This window comes from Emys orbicularis, chromosome 12, assembly GCF_028017835.1.
Source record: "Emys orbicularis isolate rEmyOrb1 chromosome 12, rEmyOrb1.hap1, whole genome shotgun sequence".
NCBI classification, from domain to species: domain Eukaryota; kingdom Metazoa; phylum Chordata; order Testudines; family Emydidae; genus Emys; species Emys orbicularis.
The window spans coordinates 45,786,952-45,808,103 of record NC_088694.1 but is presented as its reverse complement, the minus strand read 5'-3'; the positions used below and the strand labels follow the sequence as shown (position 1 = coordinate 45,808,103).

General features: G+C 52.4%; 2 protein-coding genes across 2 annotated transcripts; one reads left to right on the top strand and one right to left on the bottom strand.

Moving 5' to 3' along the window:
- Positions 1-12,442: 12,442 nt before the first annotated feature.
- LOC135886587 (mast cell protease 1A-like) lies at positions 12,443-16,625 on the bottom strand. The gene is made up of 5 exons (XM_065414345.1): positions 16,535-16,625; positions 16,086-16,233; positions 14,536-14,671; positions 12,874-13,134; positions 12,443-12,730 (listed from the first exon to the last, which is right to left on the bottom strand). The coding sequence occupies exons 1-5, from the start codon at positions 16,623-16,625 to the stop codon at positions 12,587-12,589; spliced, it is 780 nt and encodes a 259-aa protein (XP_065270417.1). The 3' UTR covers positions 12,443-12,586.
- A 426-nt stretch (positions 16,626-17,051) lies between these two features.
- EMC4 (ER membrane protein complex subunit 4) lies at positions 17,052-21,001 on the top strand. Its single transcript, XM_065414133.1, has 7 exons — positions 17,052-17,103; positions 18,010-18,146; positions 18,763-18,848; positions 19,265-19,379; positions 19,507-19,660; positions 19,967-20,127; positions 20,269-21,001. Exons 1-7 carry the CDS (start codon positions 17,052-17,054, stop codon positions 20,302-20,304), a joined length of 741 nt encoding a protein of 246 aa, XP_065270205.1. The 3' UTR covers positions 20,305-21,001.
- Positions 21,002-21,152: the final 151 nt, after the last annotated feature.

Here is a 21,152-nt window from a genome sequence, read left to right as displayed (position 1 = left end):
CCTTTGGCTGGGAACCACGGCCAATGGAAGCTGCAAGGGCAGTGCCTGCAGGTGAAGGCAGCATGCAGAACCGCCTGGCCATGCCTCTGCATTGGAGCCGAGGGATGTCACCGCTTGCAGGGAGCCCCCCAAGGTAAGCGCCGCCCAGAGCCCTCACCCCCTCCTGCACCCTAACCCCTAGTCTTTAGCCCTCTCCCACCCCCAAACTCCTGCTGCTGTTGGGGGAGGGGGGCGAGGTGGCCCGAGACTGTCCCAGCAGTGGCCTGTGAAGCTGGCCCAGGGGCTGCCTGAGCTGTTTAGGCAGGCCCCGGGCCAGCTGCACCGGCCACTGCAGAAGTCACATAGGTCCCAGAAAGTCACAGAATCCATGACTTGTGTGACCTCCGTGACAAACTCGCAGCCTTAGCTATAAGTATCTACCTGGGCAACAAATATTTAATCACGGCTCTCCAGTCTAGCAAAGGAAGATCTAACATGATCCAATGGCTGGAAGTTGAAGCCAGACAAATTCAGACTGGAAATAAGGTGTAATATTTTTAACAGTGAGAGTAATTAACCACTGGAACAATTTACCAAGAGTCGTGGTGGATTCTTCATCACTGGCAATTTTTAAATCAAGGTTGGATGTTTGTCGAACAGATCTGCTCTAGGATTATTGTAGGGCAGGTCTCTGCCCTGTGTGATACCAGAGCTCACACAAGATGTTCAGAATGGTCCCTTCTGGCCTGGGAATCTGTGAAGCCATGAATGCTTCTCAACTGTCCCCTGCCCTGAGTGTGGGTGTGAGACGAGGGGAAGGATGTGGATCAGAGACACCAGACCCCACTGTGACACTGCACCCCATGTTCATCATAGTGGTATGATTATGATATGATTATGACATCATTATGATGCATCTTATACAAGAAATGTCTTATGAGATGTCTTTGGAAAAGTTATGATTTGCTGACTATGACTATACTATTAGTATGCATCATGCATCATTTTTTTATCTGGAGTTATGAATATTGACTAGGGATCTGTATTTCAAATGTGCTTACTCTGGGTAGCACCCAATGTGATGGGTTTCCCCCAGGGTGCCACCTAGAACTGGGGTACCGCTGAGCCCCCTCACCCACCAGCCTGGGCTCCCTCTCACTCTGTACTGCTGTGACAAGCTGCAAAGTCCTCCAGCCTGCACTTTCACCAGCATTCATACAGGAAGGGGCACACCCAGCTGCAGTTACATGCAGGCAGGCTCTCTGACCAGCCCCTGCATGGGAAGGCTACTCCCAGCTCCACAGGCATGCACTCCCTCTGTACAAAGCAAGCTCATAAAATTCGCCCCCTCCCTCAATGTGGAGAGGAATATGAAACAGCCTTTTGCCCCTGAGTTATGATTCCCACACACTTCACTCCAACTCATTGGTTTAGATAAAGAAAATGTTGATTAACTTCAAAGGATAGATTTTAAGTGATTATAAGTGATAGCAAACAGATCAGAGCAGATTACCTAGGAAATAAGCAAAAATCGCAAACTAAACATAATATACTAAATAGATAGGATATGAATAGCAGATTCTCACCCTAAGAGATAATACAAGCAGGCTGCAGATTCTTAAGGGGCAAGCTACTCTTGCTTTATAGCTTGGAATCCCCAGGTGTTTCATTCACAGGCTAAAAATCCCTTTCCCCCAGTTCAGTCTTTGTCCCTCAGGTGTTTCCCAGAGTCCTCTAGTGTGGGGAGCGAAGAACACCCAATGATGTCACTCCCTGCTTTATATAGCTTTTGCATATGGCGGGAACCTTTTGGTCTGTGGAAAAATACTGACATCCCAAGATGGAGTCTAGAGACATGTGGTCTCATCACATGTCCTTGCAGAGTCATGGCAGCCATTACTTGGAGGCTGTCTGTAGCAGTCTCAGGAAGGCTCCCTAGGTGGGAGATAAGCTTCTCCTAAGGCCCATTGTTTTTTTTTCCTAATGGCCCATTGCCCCAAATAGGCCCTTCCCCACCCAATATCTAGACTGGAAGTATCTTGTCTAGTTGGCGTTACCTAGGTGTAACTACATTTGAAATACAAATACATAGTCAATATTCATAACTTCAGATACAAAAATGGTACACGCGTACAAATAGGATAATCATATTCAGCAAATCATAACGTTTCCAATGACACCTCACATGTCTTGTATTGCATAAAATACTTCATAACTATGTCATAATCATATCATAATAATATCACTATGAAGAATATGAGGTGCAGTGTCACACCCACGACGAGCCTTTCAGGTACAACAATGAAGAAGCCAGACAGTGCTGATGGCTCATCCACAAAGACAATGAACCATGGAAGAGCTTAGCCTTCCTGTGACTGTTTCAGCCAGCCTAAGTAATGTCTGCTATCACTCAGCAAGGCATGCAAGGGCATGTAACCAGACCACAGGATACTGAACTCCATTTTGGTACCTGTATTTTTCCACAAAGTGGGCTGGGAATTCAGGAGACTAGATAAGGTGGGAAGTGACATCATGATTTGTCTTCACTCCTGCACAACTTAACGCCTGAAAGAAGCTCTGAAAGACAGAGGACCTGGAACAGGGGAGGGGAACCCAGGCTGCACAGCAATTGCAGTCTGTGCCTTAAGAATCTGCAAGTCTGCTTGTATCATCCGTCAGGATGAGAAATTGCTCATTCAAATCCTATCTATCTAGTATCTTAGGCTCGGTTTGCGTTTTTGTTTATTTCCTAGGTAATCCGCTTTGATCTGTTTGCTACCCTTATAATCACTTAAAATCTATCTTTCTATAGTTAATACACTTTTTTTATATTTTATCTTAACCAGTGTGTTTTGAGTGAAGTGTCTGGGAAAATCTCTGCTTGGTTAACATAGGCTTGTTGTGCATATCTTCCCCACGCGAAGGGGAAAGCAAACTATATTAGTGAGCTTGCATTATACATATCACTGTGCAGTGCAAGATGGTATAATATTGGGTTTATACTCCAGCAAGGGTGCAAGGCTGGGGAGCTAAGAAGTTGGCTGGTGTCTTCTGTCTGTCTTTGAGTGACTTGTGTAGAGCACTCTGGTAGCTCTGGGTATGTGGCGCCACCTGCTGTCATGTGGGGTGATCATAGAATCATAGAACCATGGAAGAGACCTCAGGAGGTCATCTAGTCCAACCCCCTGTTCAAAGTAGGACCAACCCCAACTACAGGACCTGGAGAGGCTGGCTGAATCACCAGCAGAGTAGTGTGAGAGAGGCCTGCCCAGATGGGAGGTTAGGGAGCACAGCTATTCCCAGATCGCACTCCAGGGGTGACATCCCCCATCTATGCTAGCATCATTTCCCACAGACCCCTTGATGAAGGTGGGAAAATAAAGTGTCTGATTCTCAACTCGCCCTGAGCCAGCCAGTCCCCACACCATGTAGAGATGAAAGAGATTAAACCTGGTTCTGACATCGCATGGTGGGGGGGAATTATAGAGATATTGATAGAGGCATGTGTGTGGGTGTGTGACGTTACACCCCATATTCTTTTAGAAATATGCTTATGATATGAATATGGCATAACTAAGATATATTTTATGCAAGATGAGTCTTTTGAGATATCGTTGGAAAGGTTATGATTTACTGAATGTGATTATCCAATTTGTATGCATATATCATTGTGTATCTGGAGTTAGGAATATTGACTAGGTAATAATTACAACAGTGTTTTCACTTGGGAATGCCCACCAGACAGTAGGCAAACAGCCTGGATGGGCCACTAAGGAAAACAATAGAACTTTGAAAATGCTAATCTCACTCCTTCTTGAGAAGTTTCCTGGGATGCTGCTTTGACACTGCAGGGGCAGGTGATTAGGTCACCTGGTACTGGACACCATCTTGACTTGCTGGTACTTTTCCACTGAAGGAGGGGGGAATCAAACAGGGAAACAAAAGATTCCAGCCATATGTAAATCCTATTTAAGGCTGGAGAGTGAGTTAATCAAGGTGGCCAGTTCTTCACTGAATCCCTGCCCAGGATGACTGCTGGAAATACCTAGGACTGATCTGGGGAAGAAGGGCTGGGACCCAGGCTGAGACAGGGGTCTGGCCTCTGAACAGAAATACCTGGGACTTTAAGATGTAAGCAAAAGCAGTTTGTCTTCAAGGAACTCTGCAACCTGCCTAAACCAACATTTAGGGTGAGAAATTACTATTTGTAACCAGCTTCATTAGTGTCTTCAGCGTAGTTTGCATGTTTGTTTATTTTGCTCAGTAATCTACTTTGATCTGTTTGCTATCCCTATAATCACTTAAAATCTGTCCTTTGTAGTTAATAAACTTGTTTTTATTTTCTATAAACCAGTTTGTGCAATTAATATCGGGGGGGGGGGGGGAAGCTGTGCATATCTCCCTCTACATTGATGGAGGGGGCGATTTTTATGAGCTTGCATTGTACAGATCTCTATACAGTGCAAGACAATATAATTTTGGGTTTACACCCCAAAGGAGGTGTGAACGTTAGTGCTGGGCAAATCCCTGAGCTGAATCCTCCCACTCAGAGCTGATTTCAGTCTCTGTGTCTGCAGCTAGGTGTGGCCCTACCTGTGTGTGTGTTAGAGAAGGTTTGAGGGCCTGGCAGAGCAAGGATACGGTGAGGAAGCCCAGGTTGGTGGAAAGGGTGGGCTCAGTGGGACCCCAATATATCAGGTGTCATCCCAGAGGTGGGGGGGAGCAACCTGTCACAATGGGGATAGATGGACGGGGGTGTGGAGAGAGACAGATATGGATGTTGATGCATAGGTGGATGGGGATGGGGATAGATAGATGGATGGGGAAGGGGATAGACAGATGGAGGGGACAGGTAGATAGATGGGGATGGATAGATAAATGGGTAAGGATAGATGGATGGGGACAGATAGGTATAGATAGATAGATTAGATTAGATTAGATAGGGATGGATGTGTGGTGATGGGGATAGATAGATGGATGGGGATTGGCAGTACTGAGTTTACCATGGCGCCACTGGCGCCTTGGCACCGGGCCCAGGCTCCAAGGGGGCCCCGGCCCGGCCCACTCTGCTTGGGCTGCAGCCCAAGGCCCCGGCAGCTCTTCTTCGCCCCCCGCCTCTGTCCCCCCCCAACGGCAGCCAAGCTCCCCCCTCCCCTGCCTCTTCTCCGCTTCCTCCCCCAGCGTGCTGCATTCCTGCTCCTCCCCCACCCTCCCAGCGGTTCCCCTGCCACTTAACAGCTGTTTGCTGGTGCTCCGGGAGGGAGGGGGAGGAGCAGCATCGCAGCGCGCTCGGGAGAGGAAGCAGAGAAGAGGTGGGGGGCCTTGGGGCAGGGGGTGGAATTGGGGCAGAGCGGAGCAAAGGTGGGGCCCCCGCACTCCCCCTACACATACCCCCGCCCCGCCGTGAGCTACTCAGGGCAGGGGCCAGGCTGGAGGGCTGGGAGTACCCCACGACCCCAGCCCACACCTCCAGCCCCCTGCCCTGACTCCTGCACCCCCCACACATCCCCAGCCCCCCGATACCCGATGCCCTGACTCCTGCACCCCCCCACCCCCACCCTGAGCACCAAACAGGAGCTCTTGCACCCTCCCCCCACACACATTCCCACCTGCACCCCTTGCACCAAAAAGGAGCTGCTCCAGGTAAGTGCTCCACACCCCAGCCTCCTGCCCCAACCCGCAGCCCCCTCCTGCACCCTATCTGCCTCCCAGACCCTGCACCCCCAGCCCTGACTCGTGCACCCCGTCACACACTCCCAGCCTCCTGCCCTCCCTGATTCCTGCACCCCCCCACATTCCCACCTGCACCCCTCGCAACAAATGGGAGCTGCCCCAGGTAAGTGCTCCACACCCCAACCTCCTGCCCCAACCCTGAGCCCCCTCCTGCATCCTAACTCCTGGCCAGACCCCGCACCCCAACGTTTTACAAATAGTTAGCTAACAGTACAAACAATATTTGGAAAGATCATTAAGTGGTCTGCTGAGACCCCCAGCGATTTTCAAGTGGTCTGTGGAAAAATAAGTTAGACTACAAAAACAATCAAGGTGCCTCACTTTCTTTTCATTGACTTGTTATTACTTATGGGAGGAGGATGAAGAAAAAAAGAATGAGAAATGGGGGCGGGGGCGGGAGATAAGAGCGAATGTTCTTTTTCTTGGCTGGGTCCCAAGGAGGGGCCCCAAAAATGAAGCTGAGCACCGGGCCCCACTAACTCTAAATCTGCAACTGGGGCTGACCCCTCCCCCACAGCTCCCCACGCCGCAGCCAGGGGCTGACCCCCACCTCCCCGAGCTCCGCATGCTGCTGCCAGGACAGGGGCTGACTCCTCCCTCGCCCCAGCTCCCCGCACCACTGCCAGGAGCTGGGGCTGACACCCTCCCCACACCGCTGCCAGGGGATCCTGCAGAGAAGGCTGGATACTGCATGGCTGGGACCCTACACAGCTGGATGGATGCTGCCCAGCGGGTCCCTGCACAGCTGGATGGATGATGCACCGCTGGATGGAAAAGATCCCAGTGGACACATGTCTAGCAGGATCCAGGGCTGCTCTGGGTGCTGGCTCACAGCTGGGCACATCTGGGACTCTTACTCATCTGGGCCCATCATCGCTCAGCTCCCTGCCCTTGTCTCTGATGGGGGCTGTGGGTGACAGTGACAGAGCTCGGTGGCAGTTGGGAACGTGGCCCTTTGATTTTTCTCAGGGTGGCCCAGCCGTGAACAGAGTGGGGGTGGGCAGAGCAGCTGTGAGCTCTGATCACAGCGACCGTGGCGGGAGGGTTTCTGAGAAGCCCCCCAGTGAGTCTGTGACCACGCGAACAGGATGTGGTAGCTTGTATGATGCTGCACAGCTGGGAGCTACAACTCTGCAGCACCAGAGGGGAAATGACACAGCATAGATAGGGATAGAACCCAGGAGTCCTGCCTCCCATCCCCCCCCAGCTCTAACCCACTAGACCCCAGAGAGCTAGGATAGAATATAGGAGTCCTGGCTCCCATCCCCACCCCCTCCTTTAACCACTAGACACAACTCCCCTCCCAGAGCCAGGGATAGAACCCAGGAGTCCTAACTCCCAAACCTCCCCCCCCCCCCCACTGCTCTAACCACTAGACCCCACTCCCCTCCCAGAACCAGGGATAGAACCCAGGAGTCCTGGCTCCCAGTGCCCTGTGACCCAGAGGCCCATGATGCCAATCAGCAAAGTGTTCACTGTCCTTCACAAGCCAGTCCTGTCTCAGACCTGACAAACTCACTACACTTCAGATACTGCTTCCTGGCATTTAGCCCTGAAGGGTGGCATGTGAGGACTCTACTGAAAGCTGGTAACTTGTCAAGCTCCATGCTCGCTGCGAGCCGTGCGTACAGGTACTAGTTCAGGGATAATGTCTCTATCCTGGCACTTATGGCTAATGGGCTTGGAGTGACCGTCCGTGGGATCTCGTGGCCTGGGGATGGCCTGTTCACACCGGAGGGAGCTGTCAGCGCTCCCTGGCTAGCTGGTGATGGACTACACGGTGTGATGCTGGCAGGCCCAGGCAGCTGGCATTAGCTAAGAATTAACAAACTCATTGCTGGAGAACAGACTGTTCACCTGTGTGTTAGTTTCACTCAAAAGAGGGATGAGTCTTACAAGAACATATTTAGAGTTTACAGTCTATGAAATGCTTCTACGTTGCTGCCTGCATCAATCTCACGTGCAATGTCTGTGTTCCAGGCTATAGGGAAACAGGAACGTTTTGCTTTATAACATTGGAAGTGTTTGCTCTGAACTTGGGAACCCAGGCATGGGAATCGTCCGTCCCCCCTTCCGGCATCCATCCAGACGGACTATCAAAATCAGATGGGCCATCCCAGACCATTACAATACAAAAAATGGTTAATAGCCCTCCGGCTGCTGGGAAATGTGACTTTCAAGGAAGTGCTGTGGGCTTGGACGCTGAATGCTGTAAATAAAAGGAAGCCACAAGACAATTTTCTGTCTTTTGGGCTGTTTGACGTCTGAGTGGGCTAGAGCCACCAAACTGGCACCAGAGCTCCCCAGGGGCTGCCCTGAGAGACCCTTTGAACTGACAAACCACTACAGCTCTGGCGCTCTTTAGAGTTAGATGGTAACTCATCGGGGTGTATATGTTTGTCTGCTTTAATCTGGAAATAACTGTTATTCCTTTTTCCTAGGTCATAAACCTTTAGATAATTCATTAAGAACATAAGAACGGCCAGACTGGGTCAGACCAAAGGTCCATCTAGCCCAGTATCCTGTCTTCCAACAGTAGCCAATGCCAGGCGCCCCAGAGGGAATGAACAGAACAGGCAATCATCAAGTGATCCATCCCCTGTCGCCCATTTCCAGCTTCTGGCAAACAGAGGCTAGGGACAACATCCCTACACATCCTGGCTAATAGCCATTGATGGACCTATCCTCCATGAATTTATCTAGTTCTTTTTTGAACCCTGTTATAGTCTTGGCCTTCACAACATCCTCTGGCAAAGAGTTCCACAGGTTGACTGTACATGTGTGAAGAGATACTTCCTTTTGCTTGTTTTAAACCTGCTGCCTACTAATTTCATTTGGTGACTCCTAGTTCTTGTGTTATGAGAAGGAGTAAATAACATTTCCTTATTTATTTTCTCCATACCAGTCATGATTTTATAGACCTCTATCCTATCCCCCTTAATCATCTCTTTTCCAAGCTGAAAAGTCCCAGTCTTATTAATCTCTCTTCATATGGAAGCTGTTCCATACCCCTCATCATTTTTGTTGCCCTTTTCTGAACCTTTTCCAATTCCAATATATCTTTTTTGAAATGGGGCAACCACATCTGCACACAGTATTCAAGATGTGGGCGTAGCATGGATTACAGGATTGGCTACAGGCGTTGTCTTTGGTGTAAGATCTAGGTACAAATTGATCCGGATTAAGGCTATGTCTCCACTACCACTTTTGTCAATATAACTTATGTCGCTCAGGGGTGTGAAAAAAACACATCGCGACGTGACACAAGTTACAGCAACAGAAGCGCTGGTGTGCACAGCGCTATGTCAACAGGAGAGCTTCTTCTGCCAACATAGCTACCACTGCTCGTCGGGGGTGGTTGAATTATGTCAATGGGAGAGCTGTCTCCCGTCAGCATAGAGCGGCTACACGAGTGATCGTACAGAGGTGCAGCTGCATCGGTACAGCTGCGTCGCTATAAGCTCGTTAGTGTAGACACGGCCTAAGTGACTGGTCTCTAGGGACAGGGAGCATCCTGAATATGGGGTGAGTTTTGGTGCCATGACCACTTATCACTAAGTCCGGTTTGTCTGGGTGGATAGACCAGAGTGTAGGGGACTGTCCGTGGCTCCGTGGTATGGGCGTGGTGAAATCTAATCACTGAACACATCACCAGTCTGGGCATGTGCCTCTTTCAGCCAGTCTGCCCTGAGGTTGGCAACCCTGGTCATGTGCCACTCCTGGCAGCGAGCCTCAAGGCCCCGTTGTGTACCCTCGCCTCATCCCAGAACAGTCCACGAGAACCCGTCAAAGCCAGACACGAACAACCGAACCCACATGGAGGCAGAGATGGCCATAGTAACCGGCCAATGCTCACCCCGACTGCCATGAGAGACAGCCGGCAAAATCAGCATAATGCAGGGCAGAAGACGACCCTCTGCAGTCTTTCCCAGAGGAGACGTCTTGGGGCGCGGAGGAATTTCAGGAAGACCCGGATCCTGGGGTGTCAGCCAGCTCTGCAAAGGGGCTGAATTCTGGGAGGGGAAACCTGTTGGTTAGCCAGACACTGGAACTATTAGCGAGCGTCGGCCCTAGCTGGCAGCGTCTGAGTTTGGTTGCTCCTGTACCCATCAGTATCTGGCGCTCTCTCTTGTTTCCACAGGAAGCGCAATAAACCCTCTCTTGGTTTTGTTCACCGTGAGCACGAGGGCTGGGTGTGACACCGTCACAGTGGGTAAAGGGAAAACAGGGATACGCTGCTCCCTTGAGGGCTGAGGAGCTGGGATTTCTGTGAGTAGCCAGCGTCAGGGGTTGGGTGTCACAGGGGAGCGGTTCCAGGGGACTCGGGGGCAGCTGCTGTTAACCTGGAGGCCAGGGGTAACAAGGTCACTCACAGTCCTGGTTACCCCAAGAACCATCCCACACAACTCCCCTCCCAGAGCCAGGGATAGAACCCAGGAGTCCTGGCTCCCAGCTCTCCTTGCTCTAAACCACTAGACACGGAAGACACCACTCACCTCCCAGAGCCCTAAGACAGAGGCAGTAATCACTGCAGATTAGAAACCATGTCACAGGGTTTAAAAGGCCCCATGTCCAATTCCCCACCCCCCACTGAACCAGCCAGTCCCCCGCTGTGGGGCTAGATCAGAGCCAGCACCCCCAAAAGGGGAAAGGCCCCACATCCAATTTCCCATCCCGTGATCCAGCCAGTCCCCCTCCCTAGGGCCTTCCTGCACTACAATCAGGGTCCGTGGAATTGTCGTCTGCTCTGCCAGGGCTGGACAGGGCGGTTCGGTGGGAAGAGAGGAGAAGAGTTTCCATAGCAGACCCATGAGGAAATCCCACACCAGCGCCTCATCCAACGTCTACTGAAATTAATGGACTCCCCTCTCCTGGGGCCAATGGACCCCCTCCCCACTCCCCCAAAGAAAGAGAGAAACTAACCCTAGAGGAGCAGGCGGGATGAGAAAGCCTTTCCTGAGCTGCAGGCCACTAGCAGAACATGCGGGGTTTGTCTCCGTCTACTGGCCAGTCCACGTAACAGGATAAGAGTCTACTATAGCTAATGGAGCTCTTCCTTTAGACTCCCATTCGAGCTAGGAAGATTGTCCTAATGTCTAACCTCAATCTCCCTTGCTGCCGATTAACCCATCACTTCTTGTTCTGCCTTCACTGGACATGGAGAACCATTGATCCGCATCCCCTTTAGAACAGCCCTTCACATACTGGACGACTGTTCTCAGGTCCCCCCTCAGTCTTCTTTTCTCAAGACCCAACATGCTCAGTTTTTTTCACCTCTCCTCCTAGGGCAGGTTTTCAAAACCTTTTCCAGACTCATCGCTTTAACACCAGGTTCAAACTCCCCCAAACCAAGAGGCGGAAGGCGTCATTAGGAACCGGACAATTGTTTGGTAGTTTGCCATGTTGTTGTAGCCGTGTCGGTCCCAGGATATTAGAGACGAGGTGGGAGAGGGGATAGCTTTTATTCACGTCTGTTCGGGAAAGGGATCGGCTTTGACTTGCGTTTAGCTTGGACATGCTGGAGAACTTTTCCCAGACCGGAAGAAGAGATCTATGTTGAAAGCTTGACTCTCTCAACAGCAGAAGTTGGTCCAATAAAAGCTATTCCTTCACCCACCTTGTCTCTAATTATTTTTGGACAAATCTTTGATTAAATTTTAATATTTTTCCTTATTTTTTTTATTCATCTCACAACTGTTTTTGGCAGGAATTTCATTGACCACATGGGAACAAAATTGCAACCACATTTCCTCCTTGCTTTCCTACCAGCCCTGAAGCCGATCGGACTGTTTCAAAAATCCAGCCTGATTCTCCCCACCCGGTGCGTGTGTGAGCCAACCCATTCACACACACACACACACACAAATATTTTGAGTAATTTTTCCAGCAAAAAATGCTACGAGCTTTAGAAAATGTCCAGGTTTTTCAATTTTCTTGTTATTTTGACAAGAGTTGGGATTGTTCTCTGGAAAATTCAATGTCATACATGTTGTGACCAACTACAAAACTGGATGTTTTTTTTTCAAATTTCGGAATTCTGATGCAAATATTTAGACATATGTTGCTTTAAAAACACAAAGAGGAGGGGTTTGGGGATAACGCTTTCATGATATTGTCACCCCATCTTTCAACCAGCTCTAAATTGGTTGAAAATTGGCAGTGTGTAGGGGGGAATATTGGGGAAATGTCATCGAAGAAGATTCAGTGGGAGTTTTTCAGATCTGGATGAAATTATTTGTTGGAGTTTAAATTTTACTCCCCCCATGCCCCAAAAAAGGAACAAAACTTCCATGACATTTTCCCCCTTAATTTTTGGTCAAGTCGAGCAGTTTGTAGAACGGATCAGAAATTTCCCATCCACCTTTTTGACCAAAACATACATTTTCAAGGGGGGGGGAAAAGGGTTTTGAAAACGTTTGAGGCAATCACCAAAAAAATGAAACGAAAAAATCTTTAACCACCAGAACAAACCTCCAGGTCTTGATACCTTCAAACTCAGACTGTCAGACTTTCTAGAAGATGCTTTACAGAATCACAGAGAGACAAGGCGGGTGAGGTGGTATCTTTAATTGGATCAGCCTGTCTTATCCACCTTGTCTTTCTAATATCCTGGGACCCGGCGATTTGTCTCTAAAGCTAAAACCTCCAATGTCTGATGGAGCCTGTTTAAGGTTTTAAAATAATGTGCAACAGGAAACACCAAGAAGACACTATTTATTGATTGGCTTTACCATGAGCCCATCACCATAGTAACTGGGCTCCATACATAGCTGTACGGATTTATCACTTGGGAGCTAAGTGAGGATTGTAACACTCCTTTTACAGCTGGGAAACTGAGGCAGAGAGCAAAGAAAGTGCTTGTCTAAGGTTAATCCTACAGCTTTCTCATTGTTTTCTTGATCCAGGGGACATACGCCGAGACCCTGGTGAACACCCTGGGGGGGGACCCGTCATCTTTGCCAAAAGAAACGATGCCCTGGGCCGTCCCGTCACAGACCAGAGGGCCCCCGGAATCGCCCTGCGAAATAAACGCCAGGTGTTGAAGCTGGTTTCAGCTGTCCTTCCCATGGGTGCGTGTCCCTTGGTACAGCTCAGAGTCTCAGCATTGCCCCTTGCTCGGCCGAGCTGGGAGGACGTGTGCAGGGCAAGAGGGATATTTACCTGAAAGGATGATTTCTCGACTTCCCTGGGGTCGCCCACGCAGAGCATGGAGTTGGGGACGAAATGGGGGTAGCGCGTGCACCTGTCCGCCTCCAGCACCTTCAAGTTGACCTCCTGCAGCGTGCTTGGCAGGGAAAACCCCCTGGCCCGGGTATTCCCCCAGCCCGCTACGTTGCAGATGTCTCTTGGCATCACCTCTTCACCGTCCTCGGGCAGGGGGACGAGCTGCACAGCCTTTGTCAGCTTCGCTTTGCACTTCAGCTGCAAGGAGAGAGGGCAAGGGAAAGGATGGCAGCAAGGTCTAGTGGATAAAGCACTGGGATGGGAGTCAGGAGACCTGGGGTCTGCTCCTGGGCGAATCACGGCCCCGCTCCGTGCCTCAGTTTCCCCGCCAACTGTTTGTCTATTTATAGTGTGAGCTCTTTGGGGCAGAGCTGTGCCTCACTGTGTCAGTGGAGTGTCAGGCACAATGGGGCCCTAATCTCAGTCGGGGTCTGTGCAGGGTCTGGCACAATGGGGCCCTGATCTTGGTCAGGGTCTGTGCAGCGCCTGGCACAGTGGGGTTCTGATCTCGTTTGGGGTCTGGGCAGCACCCGGCACAATGGGGTCCTGATTTTGATCTAAGTGCCACCATAATACAAATAACTTCTGAAACCACATTTTTTTGAAGGATTTTATTTTGGGGGGGGCAAGACTGTGTGTATGTGAGAAAGACACCGCTCCCTTCTGCAGGAGGGGATGAGATCCCTGCCCGGTATATGTCTGGAGAGGGGAATAACTGATCAATTTACAGGGGGAAAAATAATATTTCATCCCATTCAGAATTTTTCATGTTTTTAAAAAAATCAGATGCAAAATGAAAAATTTCATTTAAAAAAATCTATTTTGAAATTTCAGAGATTCTTTCTGTCGCTTTGAACTTTTTTCTTGCAGTGAAAAGCAAACCAAGAAACAAAAAAGGACTCGAGTGTGGGAATGGGGGGGGAACCCCCACTTTCCCCACATTTTTATAGTATAGAGGGAAAAGAAAACATGCCTATTGTTTTTTACTTCATCCCAATTTTTTGCCAGTGGGGAAAAATAAATAAGGTAGAATTTTTTTTTCTCTGTCACTCCCTCTCACTTTTTTATCTTTTATCTCTAACTGAGTGTTGGAGGCAGGGAAGTAAAAACTGGTGAAAAGTGGAAAATTTCTCCAGTGTTTCAAAACATAATAATTAAAAAAAAACAGAAAACAAATTTCTTTTGTAATTTTATCATTTTTATTTATTTATTTATTTTTTTACAGGAGCAGTTAGGCAAAGCCCCCATTTTTGACTAAAAAACAAACAAACAAAAAAGATCTTGAGTAAAAATGTGAATACCCTGAATGTGGGGTCATTATTATTATGCTTTATTGGGTGTATTACGGTAGCACCTAGAGCCCCAGTTATGACCCACAACCCCATTGTGCCAGGTGCTGTACATTATTTATTAGATGTATTACGGTAGCGCCTGGGGCCCCAGTCACGACCCATGAGCACATTGTGCCAAGCACTGCACAAACACAGATCAAAGCGACAGTACATGCCTCAAAGAGCTGACGCTCTAAGACAAGAGCCACCAGAAGGAGAGACAGACAGACAAACAGGGACGTAATAGGAGAAAATCAGTCATTGGTACCTTGAGTAACATGAGGTCATTCTCCCATGTCTTGTTGTTGTATTTCGGGTGGGGGATTTTCCGTCGGACGGCCAGGCGTTGCTGGCTCCGCTCCCGCTTGGTCACATTGTGAGCTCCCAGATACACCACGATTTTTCTGGGAAGGCAGAGAGTCGTGGCTGGGAATGGGCTAGGGTTGGGCGCTCCTAGATCCCACTGGCCTCCCCTACCCAAAACCCATCCATGCTGCCCCAACCTTCTGGGGTGTTAAAATAGGAACCAGAGCCTGAGATTTTCAAAGCCACTAAAAGCAGCTGCAGTGAAACAGTTACGTACAGAGAGAGGAATTGGTGTCAGTAGGGCTCAGAATTAACATCTCCATGGAGCTGAATGAGGGTAGAGCTATTATTGTCAAGTCATGCATGAGGAGTTACCCTATGGCAGTGTGGTCTAGTGGGTAGAGTGCTGGAGGGGGACTCAGGAGACCTGGGTTCTATTCACAGGCCTGCTGGATGACCTTGGACAAGTCACTGCCCCACTCTGTGCCTCAGTTTCCCCATCTGTAGAATGGAGATTTATACATTCCAAGGCCACAAGGCACCACTGTGGTCATCTAGTCCAACCTCCTTCTCTTGGTTAAGCTAAACAGATTGAGCTCCTTGAGTCACTCACTCTAAGGCAGATTTTCCAATCCTTTAATCATTCTTGTGGCTCTTCTCTGACCCTTTTCCCATGTGTCAACATCTTTCCTGAATTGTGGGGTGCCAGAACTGGACACAAGATCCCAGCAGTGGTTGCACCAGGGCCAAATCCAGGGGTAAAATAACCCCTCTACTCCTACTCGAAATTCCCCTTTTTATACTTCCCCAGGATAATGATCCCAACCCCTTTTGTCAAGCGTTTTGAGATCTCCAGATGAGAAGAGCTAGATATTATAATTAACCTCACATGGGCTGAGATTTGCAAGCTGTCAAGGGATTTTAGGCCCCCCATTTAATTTTAATGGGGATTGGCTGTGCACATCCCTTAGGCACCTTTGAAAATCTCATCTCATCTCTTCGAAAAGCAAAATTCATGCAATTCCTGCAAATCAGGAAACAGCAGGATCAAGCAAACTGTGCCATTTATAAAAAAAACTTAACCATCTAGCCCCAGCAGCTGCAAAGATATCCTTAAGTCCCCCACTTTATTAACACTTCCTGGTCCTCCCTAGGACTGGGAGGACAAAGAACTCTGTGGCTGAGATTTGGACCCTTCTGGTTTGGTGTAATGGGAATGAGTTGTCCAGCTCCCCTAGGTGGCTTAAAAACGCCTGCCCATGAGCTTGACTTACGCCCACAGAGACAGCCTGGAACGATAGCCTTGCCTCCGTTCATCTCAGCCAGGCCGTTAACTCTGAACCCTACTGGTGACAAATTAAATATCAGCACTTAATTCCACTTTAGTGGCCACCAAGGCAGTGTAAACATTCCCACCTACCCCCACGGGCAGTAAGCCACAGCTGACCCCTCTTTGGGAATTCCCCAGGAGGCAACAACTTTGAAATTGAGGGTCAAGAAGCAGGCACTTACCCTAGGTCACAGTGTGCAGCTGTCAGCACAAAGTCCTTTTGGATCAGGAATCCTCCACACCTTTTGTGCCCATGCTTCATGCTGATGTTGAGGAAAGCCATGTAGGGTTTGGAGTGAGACCGGGCTTCCTTTCCCCCAGTGATCCACCCTGGCGGAGATATCCCCACATCAGGATAGGTTTAATGTCAGCTTCTGGGCACGTTAGCTTGACTCAAGAACATCGCACACCTCTGTGTCCATGTGGACACGGGCCCTGCATCTCCCCCTGTGGCTAAGCAACTTTAGCAATGGCACCAACTTGGCCCCAGCCTTCTCCAATCCATGGCATCCCACCTAGGTCCTAGGGTGAGCACAACGCCAAAGGCAGAAGTGTCTGACTCTGGGGAGGATCCAGGATGTGCTAACAGCCACAACAGCACCGAATGGGTCCCGATTCCCCCCGTACTCACCAGCCAGAGCCCCAAGGGGCAGGAAAAAAGCCATGGGGAGCAGGAGCAGAAGCTGCATTATCAGAGCCATCTGGGGAAGGGGATGGTGCATCTGCCTCAGCCCTAGGTGATTTATAGACCCAGCAGGAAACCTGCAGGTCACGTATACGCGCTCATCTGAGCGGCAGGTTCAGACTCTGTTGAACCACAGCTGACCTCACAGGCTGCGGGGAAAGACAGGCCGTGCGTCAGCCCAGCAACTGGGTCCCTGCACAGCTGGATGGATGATGGACAGAGAAGACCCCGGTGGGGGGATGTGTCCTGCAGGATCCAGGGTTGCTCCGGGTGCTGGCTCACAGCTGGGCACATCTGGGGCTCTTACTCATCTGGGCCCATCATCGCTCAGCTCCCTGCCCGTGTCTCTGTGCTGGGGGCTGTGTGTGACAGCAACTGCTCTGGGTGGTGGGTGGGAACATGGTCTTTTGATCTTTCTCAGGGTGGCCCAGCTGTGAGCAGGGTGGGGCTGGGCAGACAAACCATGGGCCCCGATCACAGCAACTGCGGCAGGAGGGTTTCTGAGAAGCCCGCCGGTGAGTCTGTGACCACGCGAAGGGGATGTGGCAGCCTCTGTGACACCCTATAGCTGGGAGCTATGACTGTGCAGCAACAGAGGAGAAATGACACAGCAGAGCCAGGCATAGAACCCAGGAGTCCTGGCTCCCAGACCCCCCCCCCCCCCCCCCCCGCTCTAACCACTAGACGCTACTCCCATCCCAGAGCCAGGAGAGAACCCAGGAGTCCTGACTCCCAGACGTCCCTGCTCCAACCACTAGACTCCACCCCCCTCCCAGTGCTCCCTGCTGTCGGGAGGGGATGCCTGGTGTTATGTGGAGCTGGACCGGGGGCACAGATGCACCCATCTCCCGATCCCTTCCCTTTGCCTCCCCTTGTAAAGGGGATCATGGTGGTGTCTCTGCTCTGAAAGGTCCATATTGTCGTGGGTGGGGTTGGGTGGGAGAATTATAGACACTACATGGACAGCCTCATGCCCCCGTCCCCCATACACACAGCCCGATAACCTGCCCAGACCCCCAGATGTCTTCTAACAACCCTGTGTTAGTGGCCCTCACACCCTCATACCCCCTTAATGCCCTCACCATCCCGCCCTCCTATGTGACTCTCCCCGCACACCCCTTTAACTCCTGCCAGCCTCCCCGTCAACCCCCTCAAATTCCCACCGAATGCCCTGAAAATCCTCCATACTCCCCTTTAATCCCCCAACCTCCCCTTTAATTCTCTGAGCATTCCCCTTTAATTCCCCCAGTACTCCCCTTTAACACCAACCTCCCCTTTAATTCCCCCAGTACTCCCCTTTATTCCCCCCCGGAATTCCTCTTTAGCTCCCCCAACCTCCCCTTTATTTCCCCAACCTCCCCTGTAAGGCCCGCGGGCTGGGGCCGGAGCGGTTCTAAGTTCCCCAGCCTCACTCTGGCCAGGCAGCCCCGCCCCGTTGGGGGAGGAGGAGCGGCCTCTGCCCCAGCGACAGGAAGTGACGTACAGTACAGAGGCGGAAGTCGCTTTCTGTGATCGGAAATTAGCTGTTTCCAAGGGGAGCGCCGAGCTGGGTGAGAGTGTCCGGGGGTCAGGACGCCTGGGTTCCCGGGGGAGGATGTCTGGGCTCCGGGGGGGCGGGCAGGACGCCTGGGCTCCCTGCTCGGGGGGAGGGATCAGGACGCGTGGGTTCCCGGGGGAGGATGTCTGGGCTCCGGGAGGGGGCGGGCAGGACGCCTGGGCTCCCTGCTCGGGGGGAGGGATCAGGACGCGTGGGTTCCCGGGGGAGGATGTCTGGGCTCCGGGAGGGGGCGGGCAGGACGCCTGGGCTCCCTGCTCGGGGGGAGGGATCAGGACGCGTGGGTTCCCGGGGGAGGATGTCTGGGCTCCGGGGGGGAGGGAGGGGGCGGGCAGGACGCCTGGGCTCCCTGCTCGGGGGGAGGGATCAGGACGCGTGGGTTCCCGGGGGGGCGGGCAGGACGCCTGGGCTCCCTGCTCGGGGGGGGAGGGATCAGGACGCGTGGGTTCCCGGGGGAGGATGTCTGGGCTCCGGGGGGGGGGGGGGGGGTAGGACGCCTGGGTTCCCGGGGCGAGGGAGGGGGCGGGCAGGACGCCTGGGCGACCTGCTCGGGGGGCGGAGGCGGGACGCAACGCCTGGGCTCCCTGCGACTCGGTCTCTGACTCTCCCCTGGCTGCAGGCGGAGATGGGGACCCCCTTAGTGGCCAGTCGGGGCCGGCGCTTCAAGTGGGCCATCGAGCTGGGCGGCCCGGGCAGCGGGGGCAGGTGAGGGGCTGGGGCCGGCTGGGGGCTTGTTATGGGGGGTGGGACAGCGGGTGTGGGGCCAGGCGGCTGGCAGCGGATTCCTGCCCTCGGAGAGGGGGTGGCCGGTCGAGGGTCTGCCGGGGGACCCCCAGATCAGACTCCAGGAGCTTGAAACATCCTGGGGGATCCAGAGGCTGGGATCCCCTCACAGCCTGCAAGGGGCTGGCCAGGTACGGGGGGCTCGTGAGGATATAGGACCCTGTCCCCCCCCCCACACACACACACAACCACAGTTTATTAATGGCTACATCTCCAAGGCAAGCGCGTTGTCCCCCTCCAGCGTTATGTGTGGCTGTTCCCCAGCTGCCCCACCCCAGAGCTGGCTGCATTCCCCTAGGTACACAAAGCTCCTGCCTCCTCCTCCTCTCTCCCCCCAGGGGCCGCAGCGACCGGGGCAGTGGCCAAGGCGAATCCCTCTATCCCGTGGGCTACTCAGACAAGCAGGTCCCTGACACCAGCGTCCAGGAGACCGACCGTATCCTGGTGGAGAAGGTACTGTGGGGGCCGAGAGCAAGGGGATGGGAACCCCCAGGACACCTGGGTTCTGTCTGCAGATGTGGGGTGCAAGGGGGTGGGAGGTGGCAAGGCCTCTCTGACACATGTTCTTCCCCCCCCCCAGCGGTGCTGGGATGTGGCGCTGGGGCCGCTGAAGCAGATCCCCATGAACCTCTTCATCATGTACATGGCTGGGAACACCATCTCCATCTTCCCCACAATGATGGTGTGCATGATGGCCTGGCGCCCCCTGCAGGCCCTCATGGCCATCTCTGCTAGTGAGTATCCCCTCCTCCCCCCATCTTCTCTCACCACTTCCTCCCAGCACCCCCTTCTGGCCATCACTGCTAGTGAGTATCCCTCACATTGCTCCCAGAGCCTGCCTACCTCTGCTCCCCCATGGCTATTTCAACCAGTGAGTATCAACCCCCCACCACTCCCCCAATCCGGGCCTGTTAGTGACTCCATGCAGTCTCAGCTTTTCTCCCCCAACCCCACCCTGCTCCAGATTCCCAGCTGGGCTGGTGCCTCCCTGCAACCCTGGCTCTTGCCCCCCACGTCTGACTGTCCTCTCCCACCCCCAGCCTTCAAGCTGCTGGAGAGCTCCAGCCAGAAGTTCCTGCAAGGGCTCGTGTATCTGATCGGGAACCTGCTGGGGCTGGCGCTGGCTGTCTACAAGTGCCAGTCCATGGGGCTGCTGCCCACCCATGCCTCCGACTGGCTGGCCTTCATCGAGCCCCCGGAGGTGAGGGGGAAGACTGGGGTGGGTGGGGGGGCTCAGCTCCTGGGGACAGTGTAGAGGTTTTTGGGCAGCAGGGGGGGCATGCAGGAAGATGGGGTAGGGGCTGGCAGGGCTGTGCTGACCCCCTCTCCCCTCTCATTGCAGCGGATGGAGTACACAGGCGGGGGGCTGCTGCTATGACCAACACCCCTCGCCCCTGGAGTGATCGCAGGTTTTCCAGGAGGACCTGGAGTCTCTACACCTCCTGCTGGGCTTTGAGCCCCACTACCCTCTCCTAGCCTTCCACCTGCTGGGGTGGGGGAAGAGGAGGGCAAATAAAGCTGCTGTGCAGAGGTGCCCCCAATACCTGCTGTGGGGGGTGGGAGGCAGAGTGCACCCAACAAGCACAATCTGGATCTTCCCTCCCATGTGCAAGTCCCAGCCCTTGTGCTCTTCCCCCCCCCTCCCCCAGCCCCTGCCTTCCAGCCCAGACAGCTACACTTAATGTATAAAATTTTATTCTTTACACATTTCTGGTACAGAGCAAAAAAAAAAATCCCTCCTCACCCCCAATACTGTAAACTGGGGCTTGACCCCCAATAAATTAAAAGCCCCCCTCCCCCCAAAGATCAAGTAGTGGCTGCCAGGCCCTGCCTTCCAATTGAAGCTGTAGGGGGAGAGGAGATTGGATTTGCCTGTTTCAAAGCTGCTCTGGGGGTCAGCGGCTCCAGAAACCGCTTGTCCAGCCTGCCATGATTAGTGCTGAGAGACAACAGCAGCTGGGGGGGGAAGGGAGGGGGGGGGACCTTATGTCCCTACCCTCTCATGATCCAGCAACCCCACCTCAGCCCTATGGCTATGGGGCAGGAGTGAATGTGAAATAAAAAGTTAAGCCACACGTGTGATGAGTTGGTGGTTTCTTCTGGTTCTCAGCCCCACTCTGGCCCCTGCAAGAGGCACCCCAGACATTAGGCCTAGGAAGTTGGATCAGTGACTGGCACTGGCCTGCCCCGAGCAGGCCCCATTACAGCAACCATGCTGCTTGCACA

What these genes read in the sequence shown, in the direction of transcription:
- LOC135886587 (XM_065414345.1), bottom strand. Translation starts at nt 16,625, where the DNA reads ATGCACCATCCCCTTCCCCAGATGGCTCTGATAATGCAGCTTCTGCTC. An exon ending in GCCCCTTGGGGCTCTGGCTG is followed by an intron (nt 16,234 to 16,534) that starts GTGAGTACGGGG and finishes TATCTCCGCCAG; the next exon opens with GGTGGATCACTGGGGGAAAG. An exon ending in TCGAGAAATCATCCTTTCAG is followed by an intron (nt 12,731 to 12,873) that starts GTAAATATCCCT and finishes TTTATTTCGCAG; the next exon opens with GGCGATTCCGGGGGCCCTCT.
- EMC4 (XM_065414133.1), top strand. Translation starts at nt 17,052, where the DNA reads ATGGGCCCCGATCACAGCAACTGCGGCAGGAGGGTTTCTGAGAAGCCC. An exon ending in GGTTTCTGAGAAGCCCGCCG is followed by an intron (nt 17,104 to 18,009) that starts GTGAGTCTGTGA and finishes CACTCTGGCCAG; the next exon opens with GCAGCCCCGCCCCGTTGGGG. An exon ending in CCTTCATCGAGCCCCCGGAG is followed by an intron (nt 20,128 to 20,268) that starts GTGAGGGGGAAG and finishes CTCTCATTGCAG; the next exon opens with CGGATGGAGTACACAGGCGG.